Source organism: Phaethon aethereus, assembly GCF_964289735.1.
Source record: "Phaethon aethereus genome assembly, chromosome: 2".
NCBI lineage: Eukaryota > Metazoa > Chordata > Aves > Phaethontiformes > Phaethontidae > Phaethon > Phaethon aethereus.
In genome coordinates, this window is record NC_138582.1 from 149,574,200 (window position 1) to 149,596,742 (window position 22,543).

General features: G+C 39.0%; 1 protein-coding gene across 7 annotated transcripts in view; it reads left to right on the plus strand.

Moving 5' to 3' along the window:
- The window catches only part of CACNB2 (calcium voltage-gated channel auxiliary subunit beta 2), a gene marked incomplete at its 5' end in the record, with an annotated part of 271,036 nt that extends 255,442 nt beyond the window's left edge, over positions 1 to 15,594 (plus strand). For all 7 annotated transcript variants that reach the window (XM_082015573.1, XM_082015574.1, XM_082015577.1 and 4 more), the window contains 4 exons: positions 7,374 to 7,525; positions 8,247 to 8,342; positions 9,694 to 9,879; positions 14,587 to 15,594. In XM_082015573.1, coding sequence (XP_081871699.1) covers positions 7,374 to 7,525; positions 8,247 to 8,342; positions 9,694 to 9,879; positions 14,587 to 15,075 — 923 coding nt within the window. In that variant the 3' untranslated portion in view covers positions 15,076 to 15,594. The remainder of the gene's footprint in view (positions 1 to 7,373; positions 7,526 to 8,246; positions 8,343 to 9,693; positions 9,880 to 14,586) is intronic.
- Positions 15,595 to 22,543: the final 6,949 nt, after the last annotated feature.

Genomic DNA, 22,543 nt, shown 5'->3' on the forward strand with positions numbered 1-22,543 from the left:
GAATGCAAAACTGGTAGTTGACCAAGAGTGTATTTCCATTGCAAAGTCTCAAGGATCTAATATAGTTCAGAGAGAAGAAAAAGGGTGTTCAATGTGTTATGGAAAATCCTGCTTGTCCCTTTACAATTTGTGTTCATGAGAGCTGGGACAAATGTCCAGAACTCTCACTTGCAGGCATTAAATCCTCAGATATGGTAAAGTAATCTGTTAAAGCTCAAGCTGCCTTGAACCAGAATGCTGTAATATAGCAGCCAAGAGCTTTTGGGTTATCGTGAGGATGTGGCTACACATCATTTTCCACACAGATGGGGAAAGTATGGCGTGAAGGTCCTGAAACTGTTATAATTTATCAGCCTCACGTGTCTCAAAATGCTCTTTTATCCTGCTGGCCCAGCCTTGTTTTTCTTAACATCTAAGATCAGAGTCTCTCTAATGAATTCTCCAGGTAGTTCTGCATTAGAAGTTTGGTAATAAATTTCCAATATTCTAACTTACAAATACTTTTTTGATACAGTATTAGCAGAGTATTTTAATGAAACTTCCTGAGTGCTTCCAAAGGCCATAAGGAGAAAAAAAAAAATGATTCTTGATTTCTGTAAGTTAGAGAGAGCTCTCAGCAACATGACATTATATTTTGTCACGGTACTGCACTGAAATACATATGATTTATAACTATCTTGAAACAAAAACATATGCTAGAGACAAATCAATATAGCAATGTGTTAGAATATTTTTTTAAGGTCACAGATATCTGTATAATAACTAAGATACCTGGATAAGTGAATTAAATATTTTTAGCAAGTTAGATGTTTGCTTAAGAATACAGTTTACTTCCCTTAAAACTATTCACACCTGTAGGCTGAATTGATCCAGTATTTTTTGTTTCTCCTAGGCTCATGGAACTGATAAAAGTTGGTATCTGTGTCCTCATTTTATTCAAGTCTAAGGGTTTGGATTGTTCGACCAGAATGCCAAGAAGTCTGGGTTCATTTCTGTTCTCTGCTAACAGACGCACGAGCTCATAATTTCCATTGCCATGACAGGGCTATGATCACCTTTATGATGGTTGTCAGTCGGTCCTGCTGAGTCTTATGCGCTTCACATAATAATTAAACTTTCCCTGGAGAAGGAACTGGAATCCACGTGTTTTGCCTCCCACTCTAAGCATCAGACTACAGAGTCAGTGTCTCTCCCACTCAGTGAATACGCAAATGTTTTGCGAGTGGCACACGGTCAGCAGGAAAGGTTGAATAGGCAGCAATGGAGTGGTTCCACATCGTATCTGTGAGAAAGGCTGATCATTTTTATTTAGGTTTGTTGTGAATAAAACAAAAAAAATTACGGAACATCTACTAAGTGTCTATGTATGGGCCAGAGCTGTAAAAGCCTATAGGACTGCGCCGAGTAATAAGGTATGGTGCAGAAATACCCAAGTTAGTGCCAGCCTGATGTGATGATGTCCATTATGAACTGTACGGAGACACTGGCTTGGTCCCCTGGGCAAAATAAATGTTAGAATGCTTTGCCCAGTCTTCCTATCCCAACTACTCACTAACAGAGTGTAGGGGAGCTTAATGATGGACGCGGCACTACGCAGCTGCGTGGCACCTTCGGAGCGGCCGCGGTTCTGCCTGGCGCAGTCGTCTCAGTGCCGCTCTGCCCTGTGCAGTGCTCATCCACTCGTGTTTGTGCTGCCATCCGCTGATTTCGAGCTTTTCTGTTCAAAGGCCATTAAAATCCACTTCCAGTTTAAACCAAGCATAAGAAGCGTCATTCCATGAATGCTGTTGTTTTGCTAGCCCAGAGAAGTAGGGAAGGAGGCAGACATTTTCATGTGCTATTTAGATTTTTAAATGACACTATCTGTTTTACATTTTCAGATAATTGCAGTATTCCATTTGAGGAGATGTTAGTCCATTACAAATAGATCTTGGCTATGTTGAGGTTTCCAAACATCACGTTATATCTGTAAATAACCACTCGGACGTGTGTGTGCATCCAAGGCCGTCTGAATTCTGTCTGAACTGAGCCTCAGCAGGCAGAAGGAGGAAAACCCTGTTCTCCTGCAGCACCTCACCCCACAGCTCCCCTTCAGCAGAGCCCAGACGTGAGCACCAGGCGGGGCAGCGGACATGCTCCTCTCCTTTCTGCCGTGTCCCTCGCAGGAGCCCCATCTGCTAGGCATGAGTAACACACGCAGCCGCTTTCCCTGGAAAATATTGTCATCCTCCCACTCCCACCCTCCCCTTTTTATGTAACAAGCTAGTGGCTAAGGGTTTTGGTTGAGACCAGGGAAATAGAAGGATATTCATAAAACTGCATTTATTTGATAAAAACACCTGTAATGCAGGTATCTTCTGGCCCATTGCCTGAGGACTAAGCTAGAGCATTTATTCCCTCTAACTTGCTGATGTTCCCCTCAAGACTTTTTCCTTCTTAGCGGGGTACGCTGGAGAGGGGGTGCAGAGGCTTCTGCTCCCCAGCATTGCCACTGGGGTGGGGTGGGGGACCTAATCCTGCCTGGAGATCATGAGGCTGAACCTCCCTGGCTGGGGAAGGGATGGAGCCAGCTGCCCCTTGTCCAGCATCACCCTGCTGTTGCCTCCCTGCCTACTCAGAGCAGCCGTGGTGCTTGAGGAGAGGAAGGGGTAGGGTGAGAAGAAAGAGGCCAAGTACTTAGGTACTTGTGGGGTTTCATACTGGCTTGCTCTAGACTGCTCACACACCGCGTAGCTTTCTGGGTCACCCTTGGTTGCATCGTCTCTCCGCTTTGTATACAGCAAGCACAGGCATCCGCCGTAGCGTGGGGTAGCCCGCTGTGGCCCGGTGCCTGCATCCTGGCTAGTGCAGTGCCTGATGTAGACACCGTGGTGGTTTTGCCCACAATCCAAGCATGTGCATCCACATGCATGCTCACGAATTAAAATAGAAAAGTTGAAATCTGGCAGTCAAGCTCATGATTTACTTCTTAATCAAGAGGTGTGTGGGCACAACTCAGCAGTCATCACTTCCATTTTGTTTTCCTTTTTTCATTTTCTTGGATTTCAGATATGACCTTTATCCACTTCTCAGCTGTTGGTTTTCTTTTTGGTGCAGTACTTTCTATGTGCTTTTATAAGGCTCTGGGCATATATAGCACTTTATTTCTTTTGCCTTTGTTTTGGAATTCCTGAGGCTGCCTTAAACTTTCCATTTCTTTAATTATCTTCATGGAATTTAGTGATTAATTATTTTGAAGTAAGTTTGCTTGTATAAAAGAATTAGCATCAGAAAAATCATGGCTGCTGCTGTCTGTTCTCCTTAATTTAGGAGAAAATTAACTTGAAAGCCATTTGTGCAAGGTGTTGCTAAGAATTTTTATATGACATGCATTGACATAGGTATGTTTTTTTCATGCTATACAAATGTAGTATGAGGAGCTCTGTTCAGAAAAAGAGAACGCTTTGTCTCTGTGGCTGTGGCGGTACAAGTTAAGAATTTACAAATCTGTTTTTATGAACAAAACAGTGCCACTGATACCAAAGAGAAGTAAACAAAGCAAAATTGAATAGGATATTAAAATCATACTGTACTCAGTTGTGACAGCATGTGAACTTCACTCTTCCTGCTGAAGATTAAAACCTCTTTGCTGCCTATGAGCAATATTTTGTCGTTTCTAATTTGGCCTTTGCAGGCCAGAAGCATGGCCATTTTGCATCGCATCCCCATCACGAAACTGCCATCTCGTTAGGGCCTTCCTAAAACACAGTGCTGATGTAGCTACTGCTCTGTCAAATTGGGTGTCCCAATGACTCCTGGCTGCTGCGGATGCTTTCTGCCCAGGTTTGGAGGAGGGTTATATTTCTCCCAAGTGTGTAGAATAGAGAATGTTCTCTCATGATGGCATCGTGCGAGTGACCCTAAATTCCACCATAGTTTATCTCGTTATTTGTGAATTGACATAGATGCAACGCAGCGTTGCTGTGTCTTTGCCTTTACTTCAGGTGAGATTATTGTAATGAACTGTTAACATTTTTTGCTTGAAATTCACCTGTAAGGTCCAACTGGTGTAAAGAATATTTGTCTGCCTGATAATTGGATAAGCCATTAATTTGTGCTCTCGTTGCACTGAATTTCGATTCATTTCAGGGTACAGTCGGGATATTTGGAATTATTATATGAGAATAAGTTTAAATGTGCAATATTTGAAGTTGGCTGGGAGATTCTTAGAGTTGACTCCCTATTGTATGGATTAAATAGTTGAGTGCTCCTGTCATTTAAAGTATGTACCCTTTCTGATTACCAAGGAAGCCCTATCAGAGAGATTGTAAGGGTCACTTTAAAGTGTGATAGCTTATTTCTGGTTTTGAGTGTTGTAGCTGGGCTGCCAGCATTTCGTGATGATTGTCACAGTAGATCTAATTGTGTTTATACCTCTCATTATGATTGGCAAATATAATTTATTGGAGTTAATTGTTAGAGCATGACTGTTATGCCTCTCCAGTACATCAGAAGGGACATTATTATAAATAGATGATATTCATGGAGGTGGGAAGATTGCTAAGCTATTACTGTGCTACTTTGAAGATAACACTACGTCATTGTTCTCAGCTCCCTATTTTAACTACCAGTGACATTTGTGTTACTATCCCCACATGACATTTAGGGTTCTTTTCTTGGTTTGGTCAAAAGTCTGAGAGAAAATTCGTTTTGAGTGTCTTGCCGGGAAAGAATCTTTACAGGTACAGAATTTGGTTTTTGAGAGGTGTTGCTAAATAGAGATGAAAACCAAAGCTGCAGCAGTAGATAAAGCCTTTGTCATATAGTAAGAGAAGCTGCTATTATTTAGGTAATTGCAACAGTCTTATGTGTAGTAAAAACTTAGAATACAAGGAAGATTTCAAGCAAAATGCAGGCTTTTCCAGAAGCTGAAGAAGTACTCTAAGGGACAGGAGATCAGGACATCTTTGTCAATCTCTGTGGAATTTTTTCCATCCGTTCTTGACTGGAGAGGTAGAGACACAACATATTGGTTCATCAAACATGCAGTGTTTCCTTGAACTTTTCTGCTATACCCAAGTTAAGAAAAATAAATACTGAAATACTTTTTAATTGATGGGAAAAGTATCTCTCCGTCTTCGGATTCGGGTGGAAACTATTGGTTCATAGGACCATAGTTACCTGCAATTATTGCCCTGGGTATGTTTCACAATAGAAGATACCCTGAGGGCCACTCTGCTCTGGCAAAGGGTTGTTTCAAAAAGTATAGCAGGAAATGTAGTTCACAGAGATGTATTCTATACTGGCAGAAAAGTGCTTCCAGCAGTGTAGCAAATACTCCTTCCCCAGACAAAATTATGATATACTGGCAAAAAGACAGATTTTACTGGTTATAAATTGTCTTGAACAAGGGTTTTTAGCAGCCTGGAATGGTCTTAATATGATACATTAACTGTTATAGTTATACTGACTGAAGTGTGGGGCCTGGTTTGAAATTGCAGGAAAGCAATCCAAACTCATCATCAGAACAGTATGACAAATTATCTCCGATATGTTTATTCTAGTTGTCATTTGGACTTAAATTAGGGCTAGGCTGTCGACGATCTACTAAATCACCGAGACAACGGTATTCGGTCAATTCGCACAATACCTCTGTGTAACGAAGTTGCAGAAAATGTAATCCTGAATGTGCCAAGAACCATCAGAAGTTCTGTCTTCAAGAATGTGGTCCTAATTGAGACAGCAGCTGGGCCACAGTGCTTTTATCAACAAGCAGGAAAGCACGCACCAGTGCTTTCCATACCAGCACGCCGTGCATGTCGCACAGCGTTGTCTGCTGTAAAAGGCTGATCGGCATGTACTCGGTCAAAATTGGAGGTAACTACAGTACAGATGGAGGTGATCTCTAATAGATCCAAAACACTGTCAACCTCCTCCAATAGTGAGCGTCATATATAGATTTTCTGATGGCCGCTTAAGATGTTGCTTCATTTATAAAATGACGGTAGTAGTCACCTATTGACTTGGAACTGAAAGACTTTGAGCTGAATGGAGACTAGCTGGGGTGCTTTGCTCTCTCTTGGACATTTTTCAATATTATCGTGGTACCTAATTTATTCAGTTGCTGTTCTAAGATAACAAAAATCAATCTCTTCACACCTCTTGAAAGAGGCCATTCACTATAGGAAACTCTCTCTAGCCAGATCAGACAGGCTGTGTTTTCAGGCAAACGGAATGCTTGTGCCAGCATAATAGATAAAATGCTGGTAGTGTAATTTCAAGAAACTCTCTAATAAGAACATTTTTGGTACCTCTTGTTGACATTTAAGTTTCTGTTGGTTATCTATCTTCTAAAATTTACTTTGAATGGGCTAGGTATCTAATCTGTATTTGGTTCACGGAGTGTGCACGACCTTTAAAAGGGAAACCTGTATGAGTTACAATCTTAACTTTCTTTATAGACTTGTACAAATCACCCAACTTTTGTAATGTCTCGGTGAAGTCAGCCTGTGCCAAGATCGGAGCAGGAAAATGTGATTGCATTTCAAGGATGATTTTGTTACTACAATATTTAGTTTTGTTTCGTTTGGGAATGAAGACAGTTCCTACATCACTTGTGAAAGTGGATGCAGTCCATCTGTCTTGGAGAGGTTTGCCCTGGAAACTACTGCCAATCAGGCAGAGCGCTGAGGAGCTGGGAGCATGCGTTACCAGAGGATTTTTTTCTGGGAAAATTACCTTTCCAGAACTCCTGGGTTTGTGACGAGGATACCATAGCATTATTTGGATTATTGAATTATTAAAAAAAAAAAAAGTGTTTTACATATAGTAATCAAAATTAATATGCTACAATACTGAGGCCAGTCTCTGAAGGAAACTCTGTTTTCCAGAGCTTTAATAACTTGAAGTAAGTGGAAAAACAGGAGCTTCTGCTAATTAGACACCTCAGTACATCTTAATGCCTATCTCAGGCACTCCAGTTTGAGCAAATTGATGACTACGTAAGATTAAAATCTGAGCTGAAATTACTTACATGTAGGAAATTAATGGCACAGTAAGATTACCATGCGATGCAGCAGGCGTTCTTACCTGTTTTTTATTTCTTACATACATGGACCGGAGTCTTGTAAGAAAGTATCTCCCCAGGCTGGGATCGCAGGAAGCAGCGGAGGTGAGAGGCAGGCGGTGCTGCCTGCACGGGCAACGAACCAGGGGCAAAATGCTCTCGTTAGCGTTGCCTTCGTTTCCCGAGCATGCCCAGGGACGTGCACGGCTAGCAATTCCTGCCAGCCTGAGGAGGAGCAACGCACCAGTCTGCCACGTTTTTACACGTCTTGAAACTAATCGCCTTTTCATGTGTTTTCTCATAACTCTAATTTTCTACTTACCTGCAGCTGAAGTTCAGAGTGAAATTGAACGGATTTTTGAATTAGCAAGGACACTGCAGTTGGTAGTGCTTGATGCTGATACCATTAACCACCCAGCTCAACTAAGCAAAACCTCTCTGGCTCCAATTATAGTATACGTAAAGATTTCTTCTCCTAAGGTAAATATTTTACTGATATTCATGCTGTTCGAGACACTTCTCCCCCCCCTTCCTTTTTTTTTTGTCTCAGATGCAGATAACATGTCCTCATTAAGGTTCAGAGCTAAATATTGTTATTGCTTCCCCTTGGATGGTGAAATATTATTAATCAAAAAGGTATTTTAGCTCTCGTGTTACCAAACCCATTTTGGAAAAATTGCTGTAGCTCCAGTGGTTTTTTAAATTTGGATTGCACTTGTAGTATCAATCACATAAGTAAATGCTAAATCAAAATAATACAGAAACGAAAGAAAGATTTTCACATAATGAATATCAGGACTGATTGGTAAACTGTGACGTCTCCTGGTAATGTACTCTTTCATTCTGTGAAAAAACCTACACAGACCTTGTGAAGAGGCGTTTGAAAGAGTGGAACGAATCATGGGAAGAGAACTCAGGAAAGCAATTAAAGAATTTCAACTTAGAAACAAACAAAACCAGAAGCAGCAGAGGAAAATAGGAGGGGAACTTTTTAGTGCTCGTAACAGGAAAGGAGATGTTGGGAATTAAATGAAAATTAGCTTGTTCTGGATGTAAACAGCACGGGAAATTCTCCTGAAGACAGCAAATGAAGAATTTGATCTGCTCAAGTGGAGAGTTAAAAATCTAAACGTTTTAAGTGGTTATATATGCACACTAAGTCCAAACCTGCTCACTTTTATTAATGTCTTATTTTTCACAGGTTTTACAGAGGTTAATAAAATCTCGAGGGAAATCTCAGGCCAAACACCTTAATGTTCAGATGGTGGCAGCTGATAAACTGGCACAGTGTCCTCCTGTGAGTTACTGTTAATTTATGTCTCATCTTTGAAAGGTGCCTTTCTTTTCAAGCAGGAGGTTGATTATGTAATTTATGGGAATGTTTGCCCTCTCCTGGCCATATTTCACTACTGCTTTTTTGCAGAACTCTTCCTGAGGTCTCTGGGCTCTGCACAAGGGTGCAGGAGAAAACAGTCCTAGCCACACGCTAGGATATTAGTTATTAGGATGTGTGCTGAATACAGTCACCACTTGAACAAGCTGAGCATTTGCTTTACTTGATAATTCTTTTGGGGTTACTGGTTTAAAAAACTAACCCTCTTAGTGACTGTGTTTTATCTCTGGCAGTTTAGGGTTGGGCTGGTGGTTTGGGTAGCTCCCCTTGGGCGTACGTCACCACAGCCCGTCACTGCTGGCGTTCTCGGACACGGTTTTGGCAGAGCTGCGGGGTGGTGCGTGGCAGTACTGCAGAGAGCTCTGCAGTTCTGTTGATGTGCACTGAAGCAAATTCTTTCAACTTCCACCTATAGAGTGGAGAAGATGAGACCCCAGCTGTGTTTTGAGCATGGCAAGCATTACTGCTTGCGTAGTCAACTGTCAAGAGTGTGAGTAAGACCAGAAGACGAAGGTGCAGTTCAGTTGCAGATACGGGCATTTGCTGTAGTTACAGAGCTGAGTGAGGGGGATGTTTTCATCATTTAAGTTCGAGCCTGTCAGTTAAGAGGCTAGTCTCCTCAGGTCCCCAAGAGGTCAATGAAGAATGCTGTGTAGGCTCTCAAAGCTGCCTTCAGGAAGAGTTCTGTCTCCCTGACCAGGGAGGGACCAGAGGCAACTTGCCTCCTAACTTTAGATGCCTAAAATTAGACTGTGTGACTAATCTCTTGCCTAATATTTGTACGACACTTGAAAACTGGATGATCTGTATTACTTGTGTTTCTTACTGTTATTAGTTATTGGTCTTAGTTTGTCTTAGTTTTCTCAGTTATTCTAGATATGGGGAGTGAATCCCTTTTCTTGCCATTCCGTTTTGTTCCAATAGCTAAAACCTTCAATAGTTAACCTACCTTTCTGGATATTTGAGTTTTAAGATTTGTGCAAACTACCTCTTCCTATCTTCATTGACCGTTGGTGCATTACTAAGTGGAAGTCATGAGGACTTGCTTTGGCAAGCGTAACACTAGTGCTAGTTATGATTGCTGTCTTTTGTATCAATTGCATCCGCCCACAAAAATGCAAAAAAGGTGAAATATCTTAACAGAAGTATTAGAAATGTGGTTCATTTTTGGTGAATGGACAGTGTGGGCATCAATGTCTCTAGCTGATCTCCCTTTAGCTGATGGTTATTCTCACTAAAACCTTTCCTTTATCAGGAAATGTTCGATGTAATTCTTGATGAGAACCAGCTTGAAGATGCTTGTGAGCACCTTGCTGACTATCTGGAAGCCTACTGGAAGGCCACACATCCACCTAGCAGCAATCCTCCTAACCAGCTTCTCACTCGCACACTTGCAACAGCCACTCTTCCTATTAGCGCAGGTCCAAATATTAATTTACAGGTACAGTTTTTATGCCATTTCTTCTTTTTTTTTCTATCAACTTCTTCCCCTTCCAAAGCACAGTGGTAGTCTGATACTGGAATATGCTGAATATGTCTTACTGTTGTTGATAGAGTAAGAGCTTTTTCAGTAGACATTCACCCATTTTCAGTATAAAAGGCAAATACAGGCACAATATTGTTATTGCTATTCTATTCACAGTAGCATGTGTTTACATATTGACTAGGGGCTGGTTTTGATTGCAAGCAGTAAGCCAGCCTGACTGAAAACATATGGTGATGTGAAGTGCGATACTTGAGATTTCATTGTGCCCAGGACGCCACTGTGCCAGTAATATGTGTACCAGCCACAAGCATTTTTATGGCGGGCCATATGTAATCCAGTCAGAGGAATAAAAGTGGGCTAATCCTGTGCACGTTACAGCCTCTGGTAACTGTCTGACTGATGGGCACCCTATCGCTAATAGGCAAGTCCCAGCCCTAAAGGCGCTGCATGACAAATTGGGTTATGTACAGAGCAGATCCACAAATGTTGGAGGGAATCTGTTCCTATCCTGCCACAGGCTATAAAGTTGTAGAGGTTGAAAATGACCGACTGAATTAGTGAAGTCTCAAGGTCAAAAGTGGCCCTTCCAGTGTTTCCTTTGTTCTTTTATTCATTGGCCATTGCTGTGAAAAGTACATAATTGCTTCAAGCCAAACTCCTCTTACATAAAACCCGAGTCCCCACTGCATATTGTGCAGAAAGACCTTGAGAGGCAGCATGTTCTGAACACCAAGGGTACTGTCTAGCAAGCTGGGAAGAACAGGCTTTATTCCCGCCTCCGTACTGTCCTGCCTGTTGACTTCGGGCATATCGTGTTCTCTCTTTTTCTCCTTCAACTTTTGCTTTGTATAATTGTATTAAGGTTTTCAGCATAAGGAGATTCTCTCCTTTCTGTATGTGTTGCATGGCATGAAATGAGGTCTTTAAAGATACTACTTTATTATAAACAGCGAGTGATGCCTTGAGGCCAAGAAGATCCCAGTGGTGTTTAAAATACATCTGTCCCAGCTCAGATAATGGCTTACTACATCTAAATTTCCACCTGCATTCCATATATGCACATAAGTTACATACCTATGTCAGTCAGAATTCATAACGTTGGCTGATAAAAATGCCTCCTCTTAGAAAATCAAAGAAAAAACAAATATGCACCCAAATCAAAATGGCAAAAGATTACTTTCTCTTTTTATGGTCTTGCAAAACAATTTTTTGTGTCAAAGAATTTATTTCCCATTAGAAGACCACAGACTTTACAGTTCTGTTCTTTAAGGAAAAAAAATTGCTTCAGCCACCTTGCAGGATATCTCCTTCTGTTGCTTTCAAAAGCAGTTGCAGGAAAAGAGACTGTAAGCTATAGCTCATTTCTACCTTTTTTTTTTCTGTCCTCAGAGCTGAAACACCCTGAAAAAATTGTGAGCTGGAAGAATTTCTGAGTATGAAATTCTGTATTGTTGTGTGCAGACTTGCTAGATAAACTTTCCTTGCTTTGTAGACTTGTTTATTATTTTGCTCAAGGTTTTGTTTTTAATGCCTTTGGGTGTGGATTTATAGTTCACTTATTTTAATTATTAACCACATTCTCTGGAGGAACTACACAGAGCTATAATACAGTTTTCCGAATGTTGTGCTATCTCTTTACAAATTAACGTATTTTTATTTTAAGGACTAAAAATGAGAATGTGTTTGCAGTTTCACTGTTTGTTTGTAGGTCTACTAACCCAAAAGTGTGAAGCAACGGGGATCCCTTAAGGAACATAGAACTTTTATGTTCCTTTTGTTTCATTTTCCTATGGTACCTTTTCAGCTGACATCTCAAACCTGAGCCTGTCACCATCTTGGAATAGAGTGGGTTTATTTTCTATTCATGGTGGCTGAACCCATTCTCTCAATACCATTGTCCCTCTATTTGGAGAATTTAAAGTCTATGTCTATACCATTTTTGTGGACTGCTCTGCAGAGAAAAACGATGCCACCAGCCATTTGGCCTGGAGGGGCCACATCTTCACTGCAAAGCATTTGAGTCCTTCTCCCGTGGGTCCAATGCAGCACCCCTTGGCCATGAGACTTAATTGGGTTTCGTGGTTTTTCAGTCCCGGGTGTACATTGGAATGAGAGATTTGTGTTGCCAACTGCCAGAGTGGTGTTTTTATGTCGTGATGCTGACTGTGTGCATTGCATGGCATGAGGTGCTTGAAGGTGTGAGGCCTCCTGGGACTGTTTGAAATGAAGTTGGTGAAGACCATACACCTCCTTGTCTATCTGATGGAGATCTTTGGAGCAAACTGTCCTGACAACTGTTCTTAGGTTTCCTCTCGTATGGAAATAGTTGGCTAATTCCAAAAAGAAGACTGGCATACGCATACGGTGTGGGCGACTAGGGACCACTGCATGAAAATAGGGAGCAAGGCAGACTGACGCTGTGGACACAGACTTCTCTCTGTCCTCTTTCAGCACTACTTAAACCTCTTTCCAAGGACTCCTATTTCTTTGAAATTACAGCCTGAATAATGAAATCAGCTTATCTCAAACTTGTTCCATTTTAGGCAAAAAACCTCATGAGATTGGGCCATAAAATTCCTGGACTGTGGAATCTAATCCAATTCAGAGCCCTGATTTGGTTATGAACTACAAGGCAGTTCCTAATCCAGCTTCAAACATTACCTACTGAGTGTCCCTGTAATATAAATAGGGAAAGTTACTGTCGATGAATTTGCCCGTAAATCCCAGTAGCCCTAACACTATTTCTGAAATTGCAGGTATTGGTTCTAAATTTATTGGTTGTGCTCCTCCACACGTACTCGTCATAGCAGAGAAGATGCATCTGAGTTTGTAAAAGTATTACTCCATTCCAAACAGGTTCAAATTTTGCATTTCTTCTCCAACCACAGCAATGACAGATTTTATTACTCATATTTTTATATATATATGACATTATATATATAAAATATATATATATTTGACATTTGACTATATGAGAGTTAAAGGGTTTCATGTGTGTACCCAGTTTACGTGCCTTAAAAACAGTCATGGTTGTGAACTAATAAAAATGTATTTACACATCCAAAGCAGGCATTGCTTCAGACTCTTTAGCTTTTCTCTTGATTCCATTTATAATTCACCGCTGTTGAGTCATTTCTGTTCACCTTGAACACATCTATCCATGTTTACAATTACTACATTCCTTTTCTGGCAAATCAGAATCATCCTGAGAATCGTAAAAGCAAGAACAAAAAAGAAATTCGACTGCAGCTTCTGTGTCAGATCAGGAACACATGGAGCAACCCAGCTGTTGCTGGGAAGTTTACAGAACAAAATGTTGTCGTAGAAAATGAGGATTTGTCAAATTTATCAAATTGCTGATTTGAAATATGTTGCTTTTTATAAGTGTCCGATAAAATACCGGTTTGTTCCTGTCCAAATTTCTGTCATTTTACTTTTTCGGTTGCTAGGAAACCCCCTTACAAGGATGTGCGGCTGAAGGACAAAATTTCCTCCTTCCCTTACCTCTTTTCCATAACATAGAAAGACTGAAAGAAGACATGTCCGTGAGCTGCCCTGGAGGCAATCCTTATTTTTAGACAAGGCTGAACATACAAGGGCAAACTTTAGACTAACTCTGGTAAATTCTGAACAGTGTCACAAACAAATGCTTCTGTAACTTTGTTAAAACCTACTTCAGTTTTGTGCCAGTAGAGATGATTTTGTCTTGAGGTTCTTCACCTCACGTGAGAAGGAAAATTCAATTTCACCATAAACTTTCTTAAAATTTTGCAGTTAAGCTTGAAAAATCTTTGGCTGTGGTTTGGGAATAAAAGCAGGTTTGTGTAATGAAACCCCCAAATGAGTTAAATAATGCCACTTGTTCATTTTGCAGTGATTTCAAAGCATTATGCTGGTGAAGAATAGGTTTGATATTACCTGGTAATTTTCATTTCATTCTTTTAATAGTGGTGGTGTGTTCAGAAATTCTTTAGGTCATAGTATCGCTCTCCTCCTGCTTTACTTGGCAATGGTCTGTATTCTTCAGCTGTTAAAATTATGAGGTCAAAGTTTAATCTTACATTACCATGAAGAAATTGAATTATTGCTGAGAAAAACAGAAGGTCAGTGATACTATTAGTATCATAATACAAACGGTGTTCATACCAAGTTCAAATGCATTTTCTTAAGGGAAAAAAAAAAAAAAGCAAGCTACTTGTACTTTGGTTTGCTGCTGGAATCCACCTCCTCTAAAATCACTTTCCTACAGTGGCTGTTTCCAAGCAGGCATCTGTAAACTCCCAACTGATACCTGCCCTCTCCTGGCATGATATGTCGTCTTTAATTTTTCTGCAGTTTGTCCTGCTTCTGTGCACTCTCTTTTTGTCTGGAGTGTGGTAGGCAATTACTGCTATCTGGAATACTCGGAAACATCACAGGAGATGAGAAAGTGTCAGAGAATAACCGGAGTGCCACCCTCCATTCTGAGAGAGAAAGGAATTGTTTGTATTATAATACTGTATTTTCAGTAAAAGTTGAATTCTGATTTTTTTTCTAGTTTAGATTCAAAGTGGATTGTTGTGTACTTTAAGTTTTATTGCTTTCATGATACTTTCTAGTCGAATTTGATATTGGGGAAAGTTTTTGAATGTACGTGAACTTAACTGCTGGTTGTGATAGCAGGGATCTCAAGGAGACCAGAGGAATGACCATTCAGTCCCTGAACGCAGCGGTTCACAAATCGAAGAGGAAGCACGGGTTGAACCCATCAAGAAATCCCAGCATCGCTCTTCCTCAAGCCAGCACCACAACCATCGCAGTGGTGTTAGAGGCCTTCCTAGGCAAGAAACTTTTGACTCAGAAACACAAGACAGCAGAGATTCGGCCTACGTAGAGCCAAAGGAGGACTACTCACATGAGCACGGTGACCACTATGATTCTCACAGGGATCACAATCATAGAGACGAGTCCCACGGGAGCAGTGATCACAGACATAGAGAATCAAGGCATCGCTCAAAGGAGAGGGACCGCGAGCAGGACCACAATGAATGCAACAAACAGCATAGTCGTCATAAATCAAGGGACCAATATTGTGACAAGGATGGGGAAGTGATATCAAAAAAAAGAAACGACACAGGAGGATGGAACAGGGATGTTTACATCCGTCAGTAACTTTTGCCTCCGGCAGTCTTGTGTTTCTCTGAAGTCTTGTAACAATGTCCCCTGAAAATATCTTTGGGTTCTTCACTGCAGAACGTATGGTATCCTTCTGTATGATGATTTGTACTGCTGTTGCTTGCATAGCAATAGCATGAAATAGAATATTCATATACTTTTTTTTTTTTTTTTGGTTAGTGCTATATGAATTAGCGTAGTACAACTGCAGGGTTCCTGGTGTTGTACTATGCCATTTTTCAAGCTGTTTTTTGGTAGCTGCCACTTGAACAATATCTGTTGCCATCAAGGTGTTGTTAGTGTTTTTTAAGACAAGGTACATTTGATGTTTAATAACTTCCCATGTATTCAGCAAGCCAGAATCAGCACATAAAAAACCCCCTAAAACTTTTTGTCTGCTCTGATTTTTAATTTGTATGCACTTGATTGGCATATTGATTTAAGAGCCACTGTCTGTTGCTTGTACCTCTGGTGGACTCCATTTGAAGACGGAATTCAGTCTTGCCTTACACACAGGGGATCATAAAGTCCAAATCTATTTTCTATGTATTGGTACTGTGTACTGTATATACAGTTTATAAATGTTATTTCTGCAGACACCTTCTTACTATATAAGTTTGATCACACTGTTTTAGAGTCCTAATGCCAAGTCAGCAGATTTGCTTTTGAATTACTGGCAACTGGAACTAGCCTCATTTAGGAAATCTGTAACAGTGTTCAACCTAATACTTGTTCTTCTGTAGCAGAAAGCTTATACTTACTGTAAATACGAATGAGCGCTTGAGATAAAGGGTCTAACTCTTCTACCTTACGCTGTCCTTGCAAAGCCGATTTTGCATTTTGAATTGATGGTAAAGGTAACGAACTTACGATTATAAATTATTCTTCTCTGTACAGGTCACGAAATTGCAATGGGCACAGCTTAATTTTTGTTCTATTGCCAGAATAATAGAGCACATGTGACAGAGGTGTGTATGTGAGTGGGTGGGTGGTGGATGCGTACGTGTGTATGTGCACGTTAGGCAGCAAAGTGTGAGAATCTACTGAAGAAAACAAAGGTTACTCAAAAGCCCAACAAGTCTGTTTCTTCATTCTATCTATTAATTTAAAAATCCAAATTGCAGTCAGAGAATATGAGGGAGTTTACTGACCCAGGTAATTGAGAAAGCATAAATCTGCTGGCTCTTTGTTGAGACTTCAGGAGAGTAAAAACAGGCAAATGTTACTGTGAGTGTTTCACTGGAAATGTAAAATCTCTGTGTTTTAGAGTATTTGTTTTAGTAAGAAAAGTTTACACAGCTTGTGGAGAGTTATTTTGTTGGAAAATAAATTTTTGTAGCTTCTCCACTTTTTCTACACTTGCCAATTCCTCTGCATTCCCACTTGGCAGCCAGCTCACTGCTTTTCCTTCACCTAAACTCTTGTGCTGCTGGTGAGAGCTTAGAAAAATGACTGTGACAAAATACTCTGTTAGGAGCTTGCTAGAGAAAATGCATTGACATCAAAGGGAGCGAACACAGTTTGTTTTGCATTGAACACCTGTTGCACTGGTATGTGGGGGGAAATTCACTATTATTTTTGACTACAGGTTCCATACCCTTGCCTAGTGTAAAAGCTGTTCTGCACCACAAATAGTCTTTGTACTAATTGTATGAATGAAATACTTTTTGTATTTCACTGTAAATAGCACGTTATATAAAGACTGTAGTGGGATAATAATTAATTTAGCTGGAAGTTCTTTTTATTTATTGTTTTAGTTCTGGGAATATCAGCATTGCCTGATTTTGAGTATCATTTTAGTGAAATGGGTAAGGTATATGGCAGGTGCATGTTTTCTCCCATCTCCTATTCCAGCATCTAAGCAATTCAGTTTTAACTCCCTTAAACATAATCTGTCCTCCCTTTCCCTCTTCTGCCCCTCTCCCTGATGCTTTATATGCATTTTTTACAACAATGTGAAAGTGTGAAATTCTGCTGTCAGATATCTGGCCATTCCTCCCAGTACTGCTGAGTATTGTGGTTATTCAAGTGGCTTATTTGGCTTATTCAAGCCAAATAATCAAGTATTTGGCTTAAAGCATGAACTGTGGAAAACACAAGGAAAAGGGTATTTTTCTAGAAATAAAATTCTCAGCATTTTTCTAAACATCACTAAAGGACTTTGTAGACAAAGGGAGCATAGGTAAGTAGATCTGTTGTATTACTGAATGGATATATGAGAGTATATAAACAGTGACTTTTGATATGAAGGGATTTTCAGGATATTACTGGAAAATGGCATTGAAAGACTGTGTTGTTTGAATCATATCAGATCACATGTAAATGGGAAGAGTAAATGGAAGAGAAGTTATATTGTCTTGCTCTATATAGCCTGGCTTTAGCTATTTTACCAGCTTCAGTAAATGCTGTTGTCCCTACAGCTGTTACATGACAGCTATGTCCTCCAAGTGATCTGTGGATTCCACTCCAATACCTTGAATTTTTTTGTTCCTTTTTTTTTTTTTTTAACTTTTGCTCCACAGATTGTTTATTTTCCACCTTTTTAAAAGTATTTTTAAAGGAACATTTGGCAGCATTTCAAAGCTCTGAGTAGTGTATGAAAACCGTGGAGTAGGTAGCCATGTATAGACAAATAAATGAGAAAATAAAGAGCATAGCCCAAGCCCTAGTATTTAAGTATGGCCTTTATGGAATATAAATAGCTTGTCACAAAAAAAGGCACGTCCCAATCAAACTAATGAGAGAATTATGTTTTGTGTAGTGCTGCTAATTACGTACAGACAACATACTAACAAACACATGCATTTCTTAGGCAGACTCACTCAGTAGGTTTTTTATTAGCCTTGCTAAGACACTTTCCTTCAGTTATTGTTTTTAAGAGTGAAAAATCATTTGTAATGTGAGCTTGTAGTACAAATATTGCACAATACCACCTGCCTGCTGAACATTACTTTGAAAAGCACTTTAACAGAATTATTTCAATAAGAAGCTTTAAAAATACTCCAACTGGAGGACATATCAAAGGTTATTGTGATGAAACGTCTTTGCAAAGTTTTGCCAATAGAAAGTTTAATATTATTGTCTGCATTAGGATACTAATGAATTCGTATTTCTGTATCTGGTTTCAGGAGCTTTGAATCTGAGGAATGGTAGAGGTCCCAGTGAGCTCCAGAGTCATCTTATGTATGTGTGGTACAAAACAACCTGTAAAATTTCTATTCATATGAGCTAAATAGATAATAAATCCAGTGAGACAGAAGGGAGGAAGATAAAATAATTAAATGATACATAGGTCTTGACAGCTCTCACTTTATATTTTTCTAAAGAATTTCAGTACATGGAAGGAATGGAGTGCATTTTAACATTTACGTGTATGTATGTTAGATGTTAACCTTATTTTTGTATGTCTTTTCAAATGAATACACATCACTGCTGTTCAGCAGCCCGAGTCTATCTTTTATCAGTTGCTTAGTGTCACACAGACATCATGGAAGAAAGAATTCTCAAGGAGGGACTGCAAGGAGGCGAGAGTAACGGTCTCCAGACCTGTTAAGGGACAGGACAGTGGGGATGAATAAGCAAACAGGCTTGTGCACAAAGGCAGCATCAGTAAGAGTTAAGAGCTGAAAGAAACTTTTTAAATTGATCCATAAATCACTGCCTGAAAATTAAAAAAAAAAATTCTAGAATACTCATGAATTCATATTGTGTGTCTGGCATCAGGACACAATGGCATCAGGAGTTCAGAATTTGAGAAGAGTTCCACAAGCTTTGCTTCTCAAGGTGTAAAACTAAATAGTTAGTTTCTCCTAAGGATTTGGCCCTAATTAATGAAGACCGGTTTTAAAGCCACAACAAGCCTGAGTGGAGTGCCTGTTTTCACAGAAATCTGTAAAGTCTTAACATATAGCCCTTATTATAAATGGAGGATAAGGAAATTAAATTCTGCTCATCAAAGCCTGAATAGAAATAGAGACCTATTTTCACTTCTCCCTGCGTATCTGGTTACTCACCCTATACATGCAGTTCCCACCCAGGTCTAACACCCTGCCCCTTAATACTTACTGTCATTTATGAATTTGTTAGTAATTATCATTTCTAAGCTCCGTTGGTTTCTAAAGTCATATTCACATTCTGTGACACCTGCAGAGGCTTTAAGGTCGTCCATTACTATTCCCTTAGCTGGAATGCAGCGAGTGGTGTGACTGCTTTTAATCAGTGTCTGTCCAAAGTAAAAAGGTTAGTGTAAACCACCGCCTGTGTTCGTTACTAAAGCCTCGTCAAGATTTATTTTGGTTTATGGTTACGTTTGATCTCTGATTGCTTTAACACATCAGGCTGAAAGCTATTTCCCAAATGCTTTTGACTTTAATTCTATTTCGTCTATGAAAATAAAGCACACTGCAAAAAACTTTATTACATAGTCTAGAGGAAGAACAGAGAAATTATTTTTCAGAGTGTAATATAACATTTCTGGTGTACATTTACTTGTATTTATTACTTTATTGCAGATCTTTCACCAAAATTTTAGTTCTTCTATCATCTGTAAAATATGTGAATGACATTTTTATTGTGAATGTTTTTAAGCAAATGCTATTCAGTTGAATTTTTTGCTTTGCAATTTGTCTGTAATTTATTTCCCCACTTTTATATAACAAACCATTACATATGAGCTTACGGTAGTTTTATAGACAGTTTCTTTTTATAACTTACCACCCTAGAGATGTGTTCCTACACAGCCCCAAAAAAGATTTATATCAGATATAATAGAGATTAAGCTCGTTCTTCTAATTCATCTGTGTTCTCTTTTCTTACTCTATTCTTGCCACTTTTATCTATCTTGCTTACCTACTCTGCAGTGAATTCTAGCAGTACAAAATTGCATTTGCTTGTAAATTTTCTAATCATGAACAATTTAAAATATAAAGAACCACCTTTTTATGTTTAACTACCCACTCCGAAGTAATTTCTTATCGATCGCCATCACCAGCCTATTTCTTACTAAAATACTCTTTTCCTTAAAAAGCATATGAAATCCTATGATCTAAAAATTGGTGGACTCCATGACACTGAAGCAGGAAAAAGCTGTATAATAATTTCATACTATACTAGGCTGCATATTTTAATACCTTTATATTGACCAAGAATAAATATTTAGATTTGGCACTATTGCTGATCACTATTTCTGCAAATAGAGAAAACTACTTTTCAGACTTTCTTAAAGACAGGATCTGACTGCATGCCTAATTATCTATTTTGTAGGGTTAATCTTTCATTACAATGACAACAACTTTTTTAAATTTAGTATCTAAATATCTCATATAGTATATATATAAATACATATATATTCAGTTGTGCTTCAGCACCAAACACTGAAGCATAATGATTCAGTGTGTAAAGCATTCTGATCAGGAAAGTAATCCTATTATGTATTAAAAATATATATACACCATACATCAAAATTGCGGCAATGAGAAAGTATTCCTGCACTTCCAGTTGAAGTCACAGTAAGATTGGAAGAGAAGAGGAAAAAAAGAAGGGCATCCATCCAACTTTAGTCATCTAACTTAGCCAACCCTGTAGTCAAAGGAAGGACACTGTCTCCTTCAAGGGATGATTTGTAGCATCTTAATTGAGTTTCTGTTCTGAACTGCCTGACGGACAAGTGTCTCCCCTGCTGCTCTCCTATTACCAACAGAGAGCAGGGCCTAGGGGAAACAGCTGAGGCTTATCCCTTTAATATGCTAAGTGTTCTTTTAGTTCTAGCAGTTGACTTTTGCAGAAACAACTCTAGTAGTTAAAGTTCAGATATCAGTAATATCTTTCAGGTGAAGTCTGGTCTGCAATTACACTGGAATCAAATACAAGTCAGTTGCCCCCCCCCCCCCAAGAAATTTCTCGTATAAAATCAAGTGAGATCGCCTGCTTATCATTCAAAACTAAAGAAATTTGGGAAAGTCTCAACTAATCTTCCACTAAAAAGTCAGCAACCTTAATTCTTTCAAATTCAGCATTGCACAAATCCTGCTACTGAAACTGGAGGCAAATATCCTTACTTTATATGCATATGCAAATTTCAGTATATAATCTATGTGTGCTGATTAATGTTTACAGAATTTACATATTCTGCAAAAAGAAAATGCTTTTTTACTAGCACTGAGTTAAAGATTTCAACATGTACTTACAATAAGACTAATCCCTTTTGTTAGCAAGTAATTATTTTAGCCAAATTTAAGACTAAAAAGACTGTAATTTATAGTAGGAGCTCTCATGATTCTAAATAGGATCTCGCACCTACTACTGATGACACAAAATTACTTTAAATATTCTTTAGGCGTGTTGTGGTTAATGGCAAGGAGTGACCAACAAAAGTAGACAAGAATGCCATCCTCCTATCCTGCTAGGACAGGCCTTGCAGAGGATGTACTAGCCAACCTTGGCAGAACTGAAGAAGGGACGTTTGTTTCGATAACAAAACATTCATAGCAAATACAAGTAAGCAACCAGGCTACTGAGAAACAGAATTGTATAAATCCTTTTGATTGTGAGCAAATGCAAAAGCACTTCTGGCAGTATAAAGACAAATTATAAAAGAAGTATTGCTCTTCTTATTACAACCAAATAGTTGCGTGTGAACAGACAGACTTTTTTCATACAATGCTTTTAAAAACTGGAAATTGATGAGTGAGAGGGAAATAACAAAACAAACGCAGATGTCAGTTTATGTTTTTGAATTGTACTTACCTCTTCCCTCTAATTTTAGTGCTATTGTCAGTTCCAGCAGTACTGCGAAAAGAGAATACTGTTCATATGGAGAACGTATCTGGAACTGAAGCAGAATTTTCAAATACACCTTTAAGAAATTTAGATTATTAAAACTTTGAGCAGTGTAGTAAGGCAGTTCTCATTAGCATGCTTCCCCAGTTTTAATTTTCATATGATTTTAGGCGGTGATGCTTTCTGACCAATAAAGATTTAATATTCTTAGTTGTTTGAAAGGGTGATTTGCAACATTTCATATGGTATTATGCATTGTTTTCTGTCTTTCGATATAATAATCACGAGTGTAGCCCCTTCTGTTGCAAATGTTTGATTTTAAAATTGTCACTTGTCAGCCAGTCCAATAGGCTATTTCAGAACCAATACAGTTTATGCATGGGAAGTTTGATGTTGAAACAATATTTATTTACATTCCCAGAGTGAGATGGTTTAATATATTCATGCTGCTATAAAAGACATGCTACAAAGCCTAATCGTATTTTGTGTATATACTATGTGTACAGAGAATCTTGCTTGTATTAAAATAAAAGAGAAATGAGGTTCTAAGTATCAATTTATAAAAGTTCTTTGTACAATGTTACAGTTCATAAAGCACTATTTAATGAAACATTAACTGCTGGTAATCCTCCATAGAAACTTCCTTTTCCAAAATTCGTGGTAATAATTCTCGCCTGTTTTATTTATG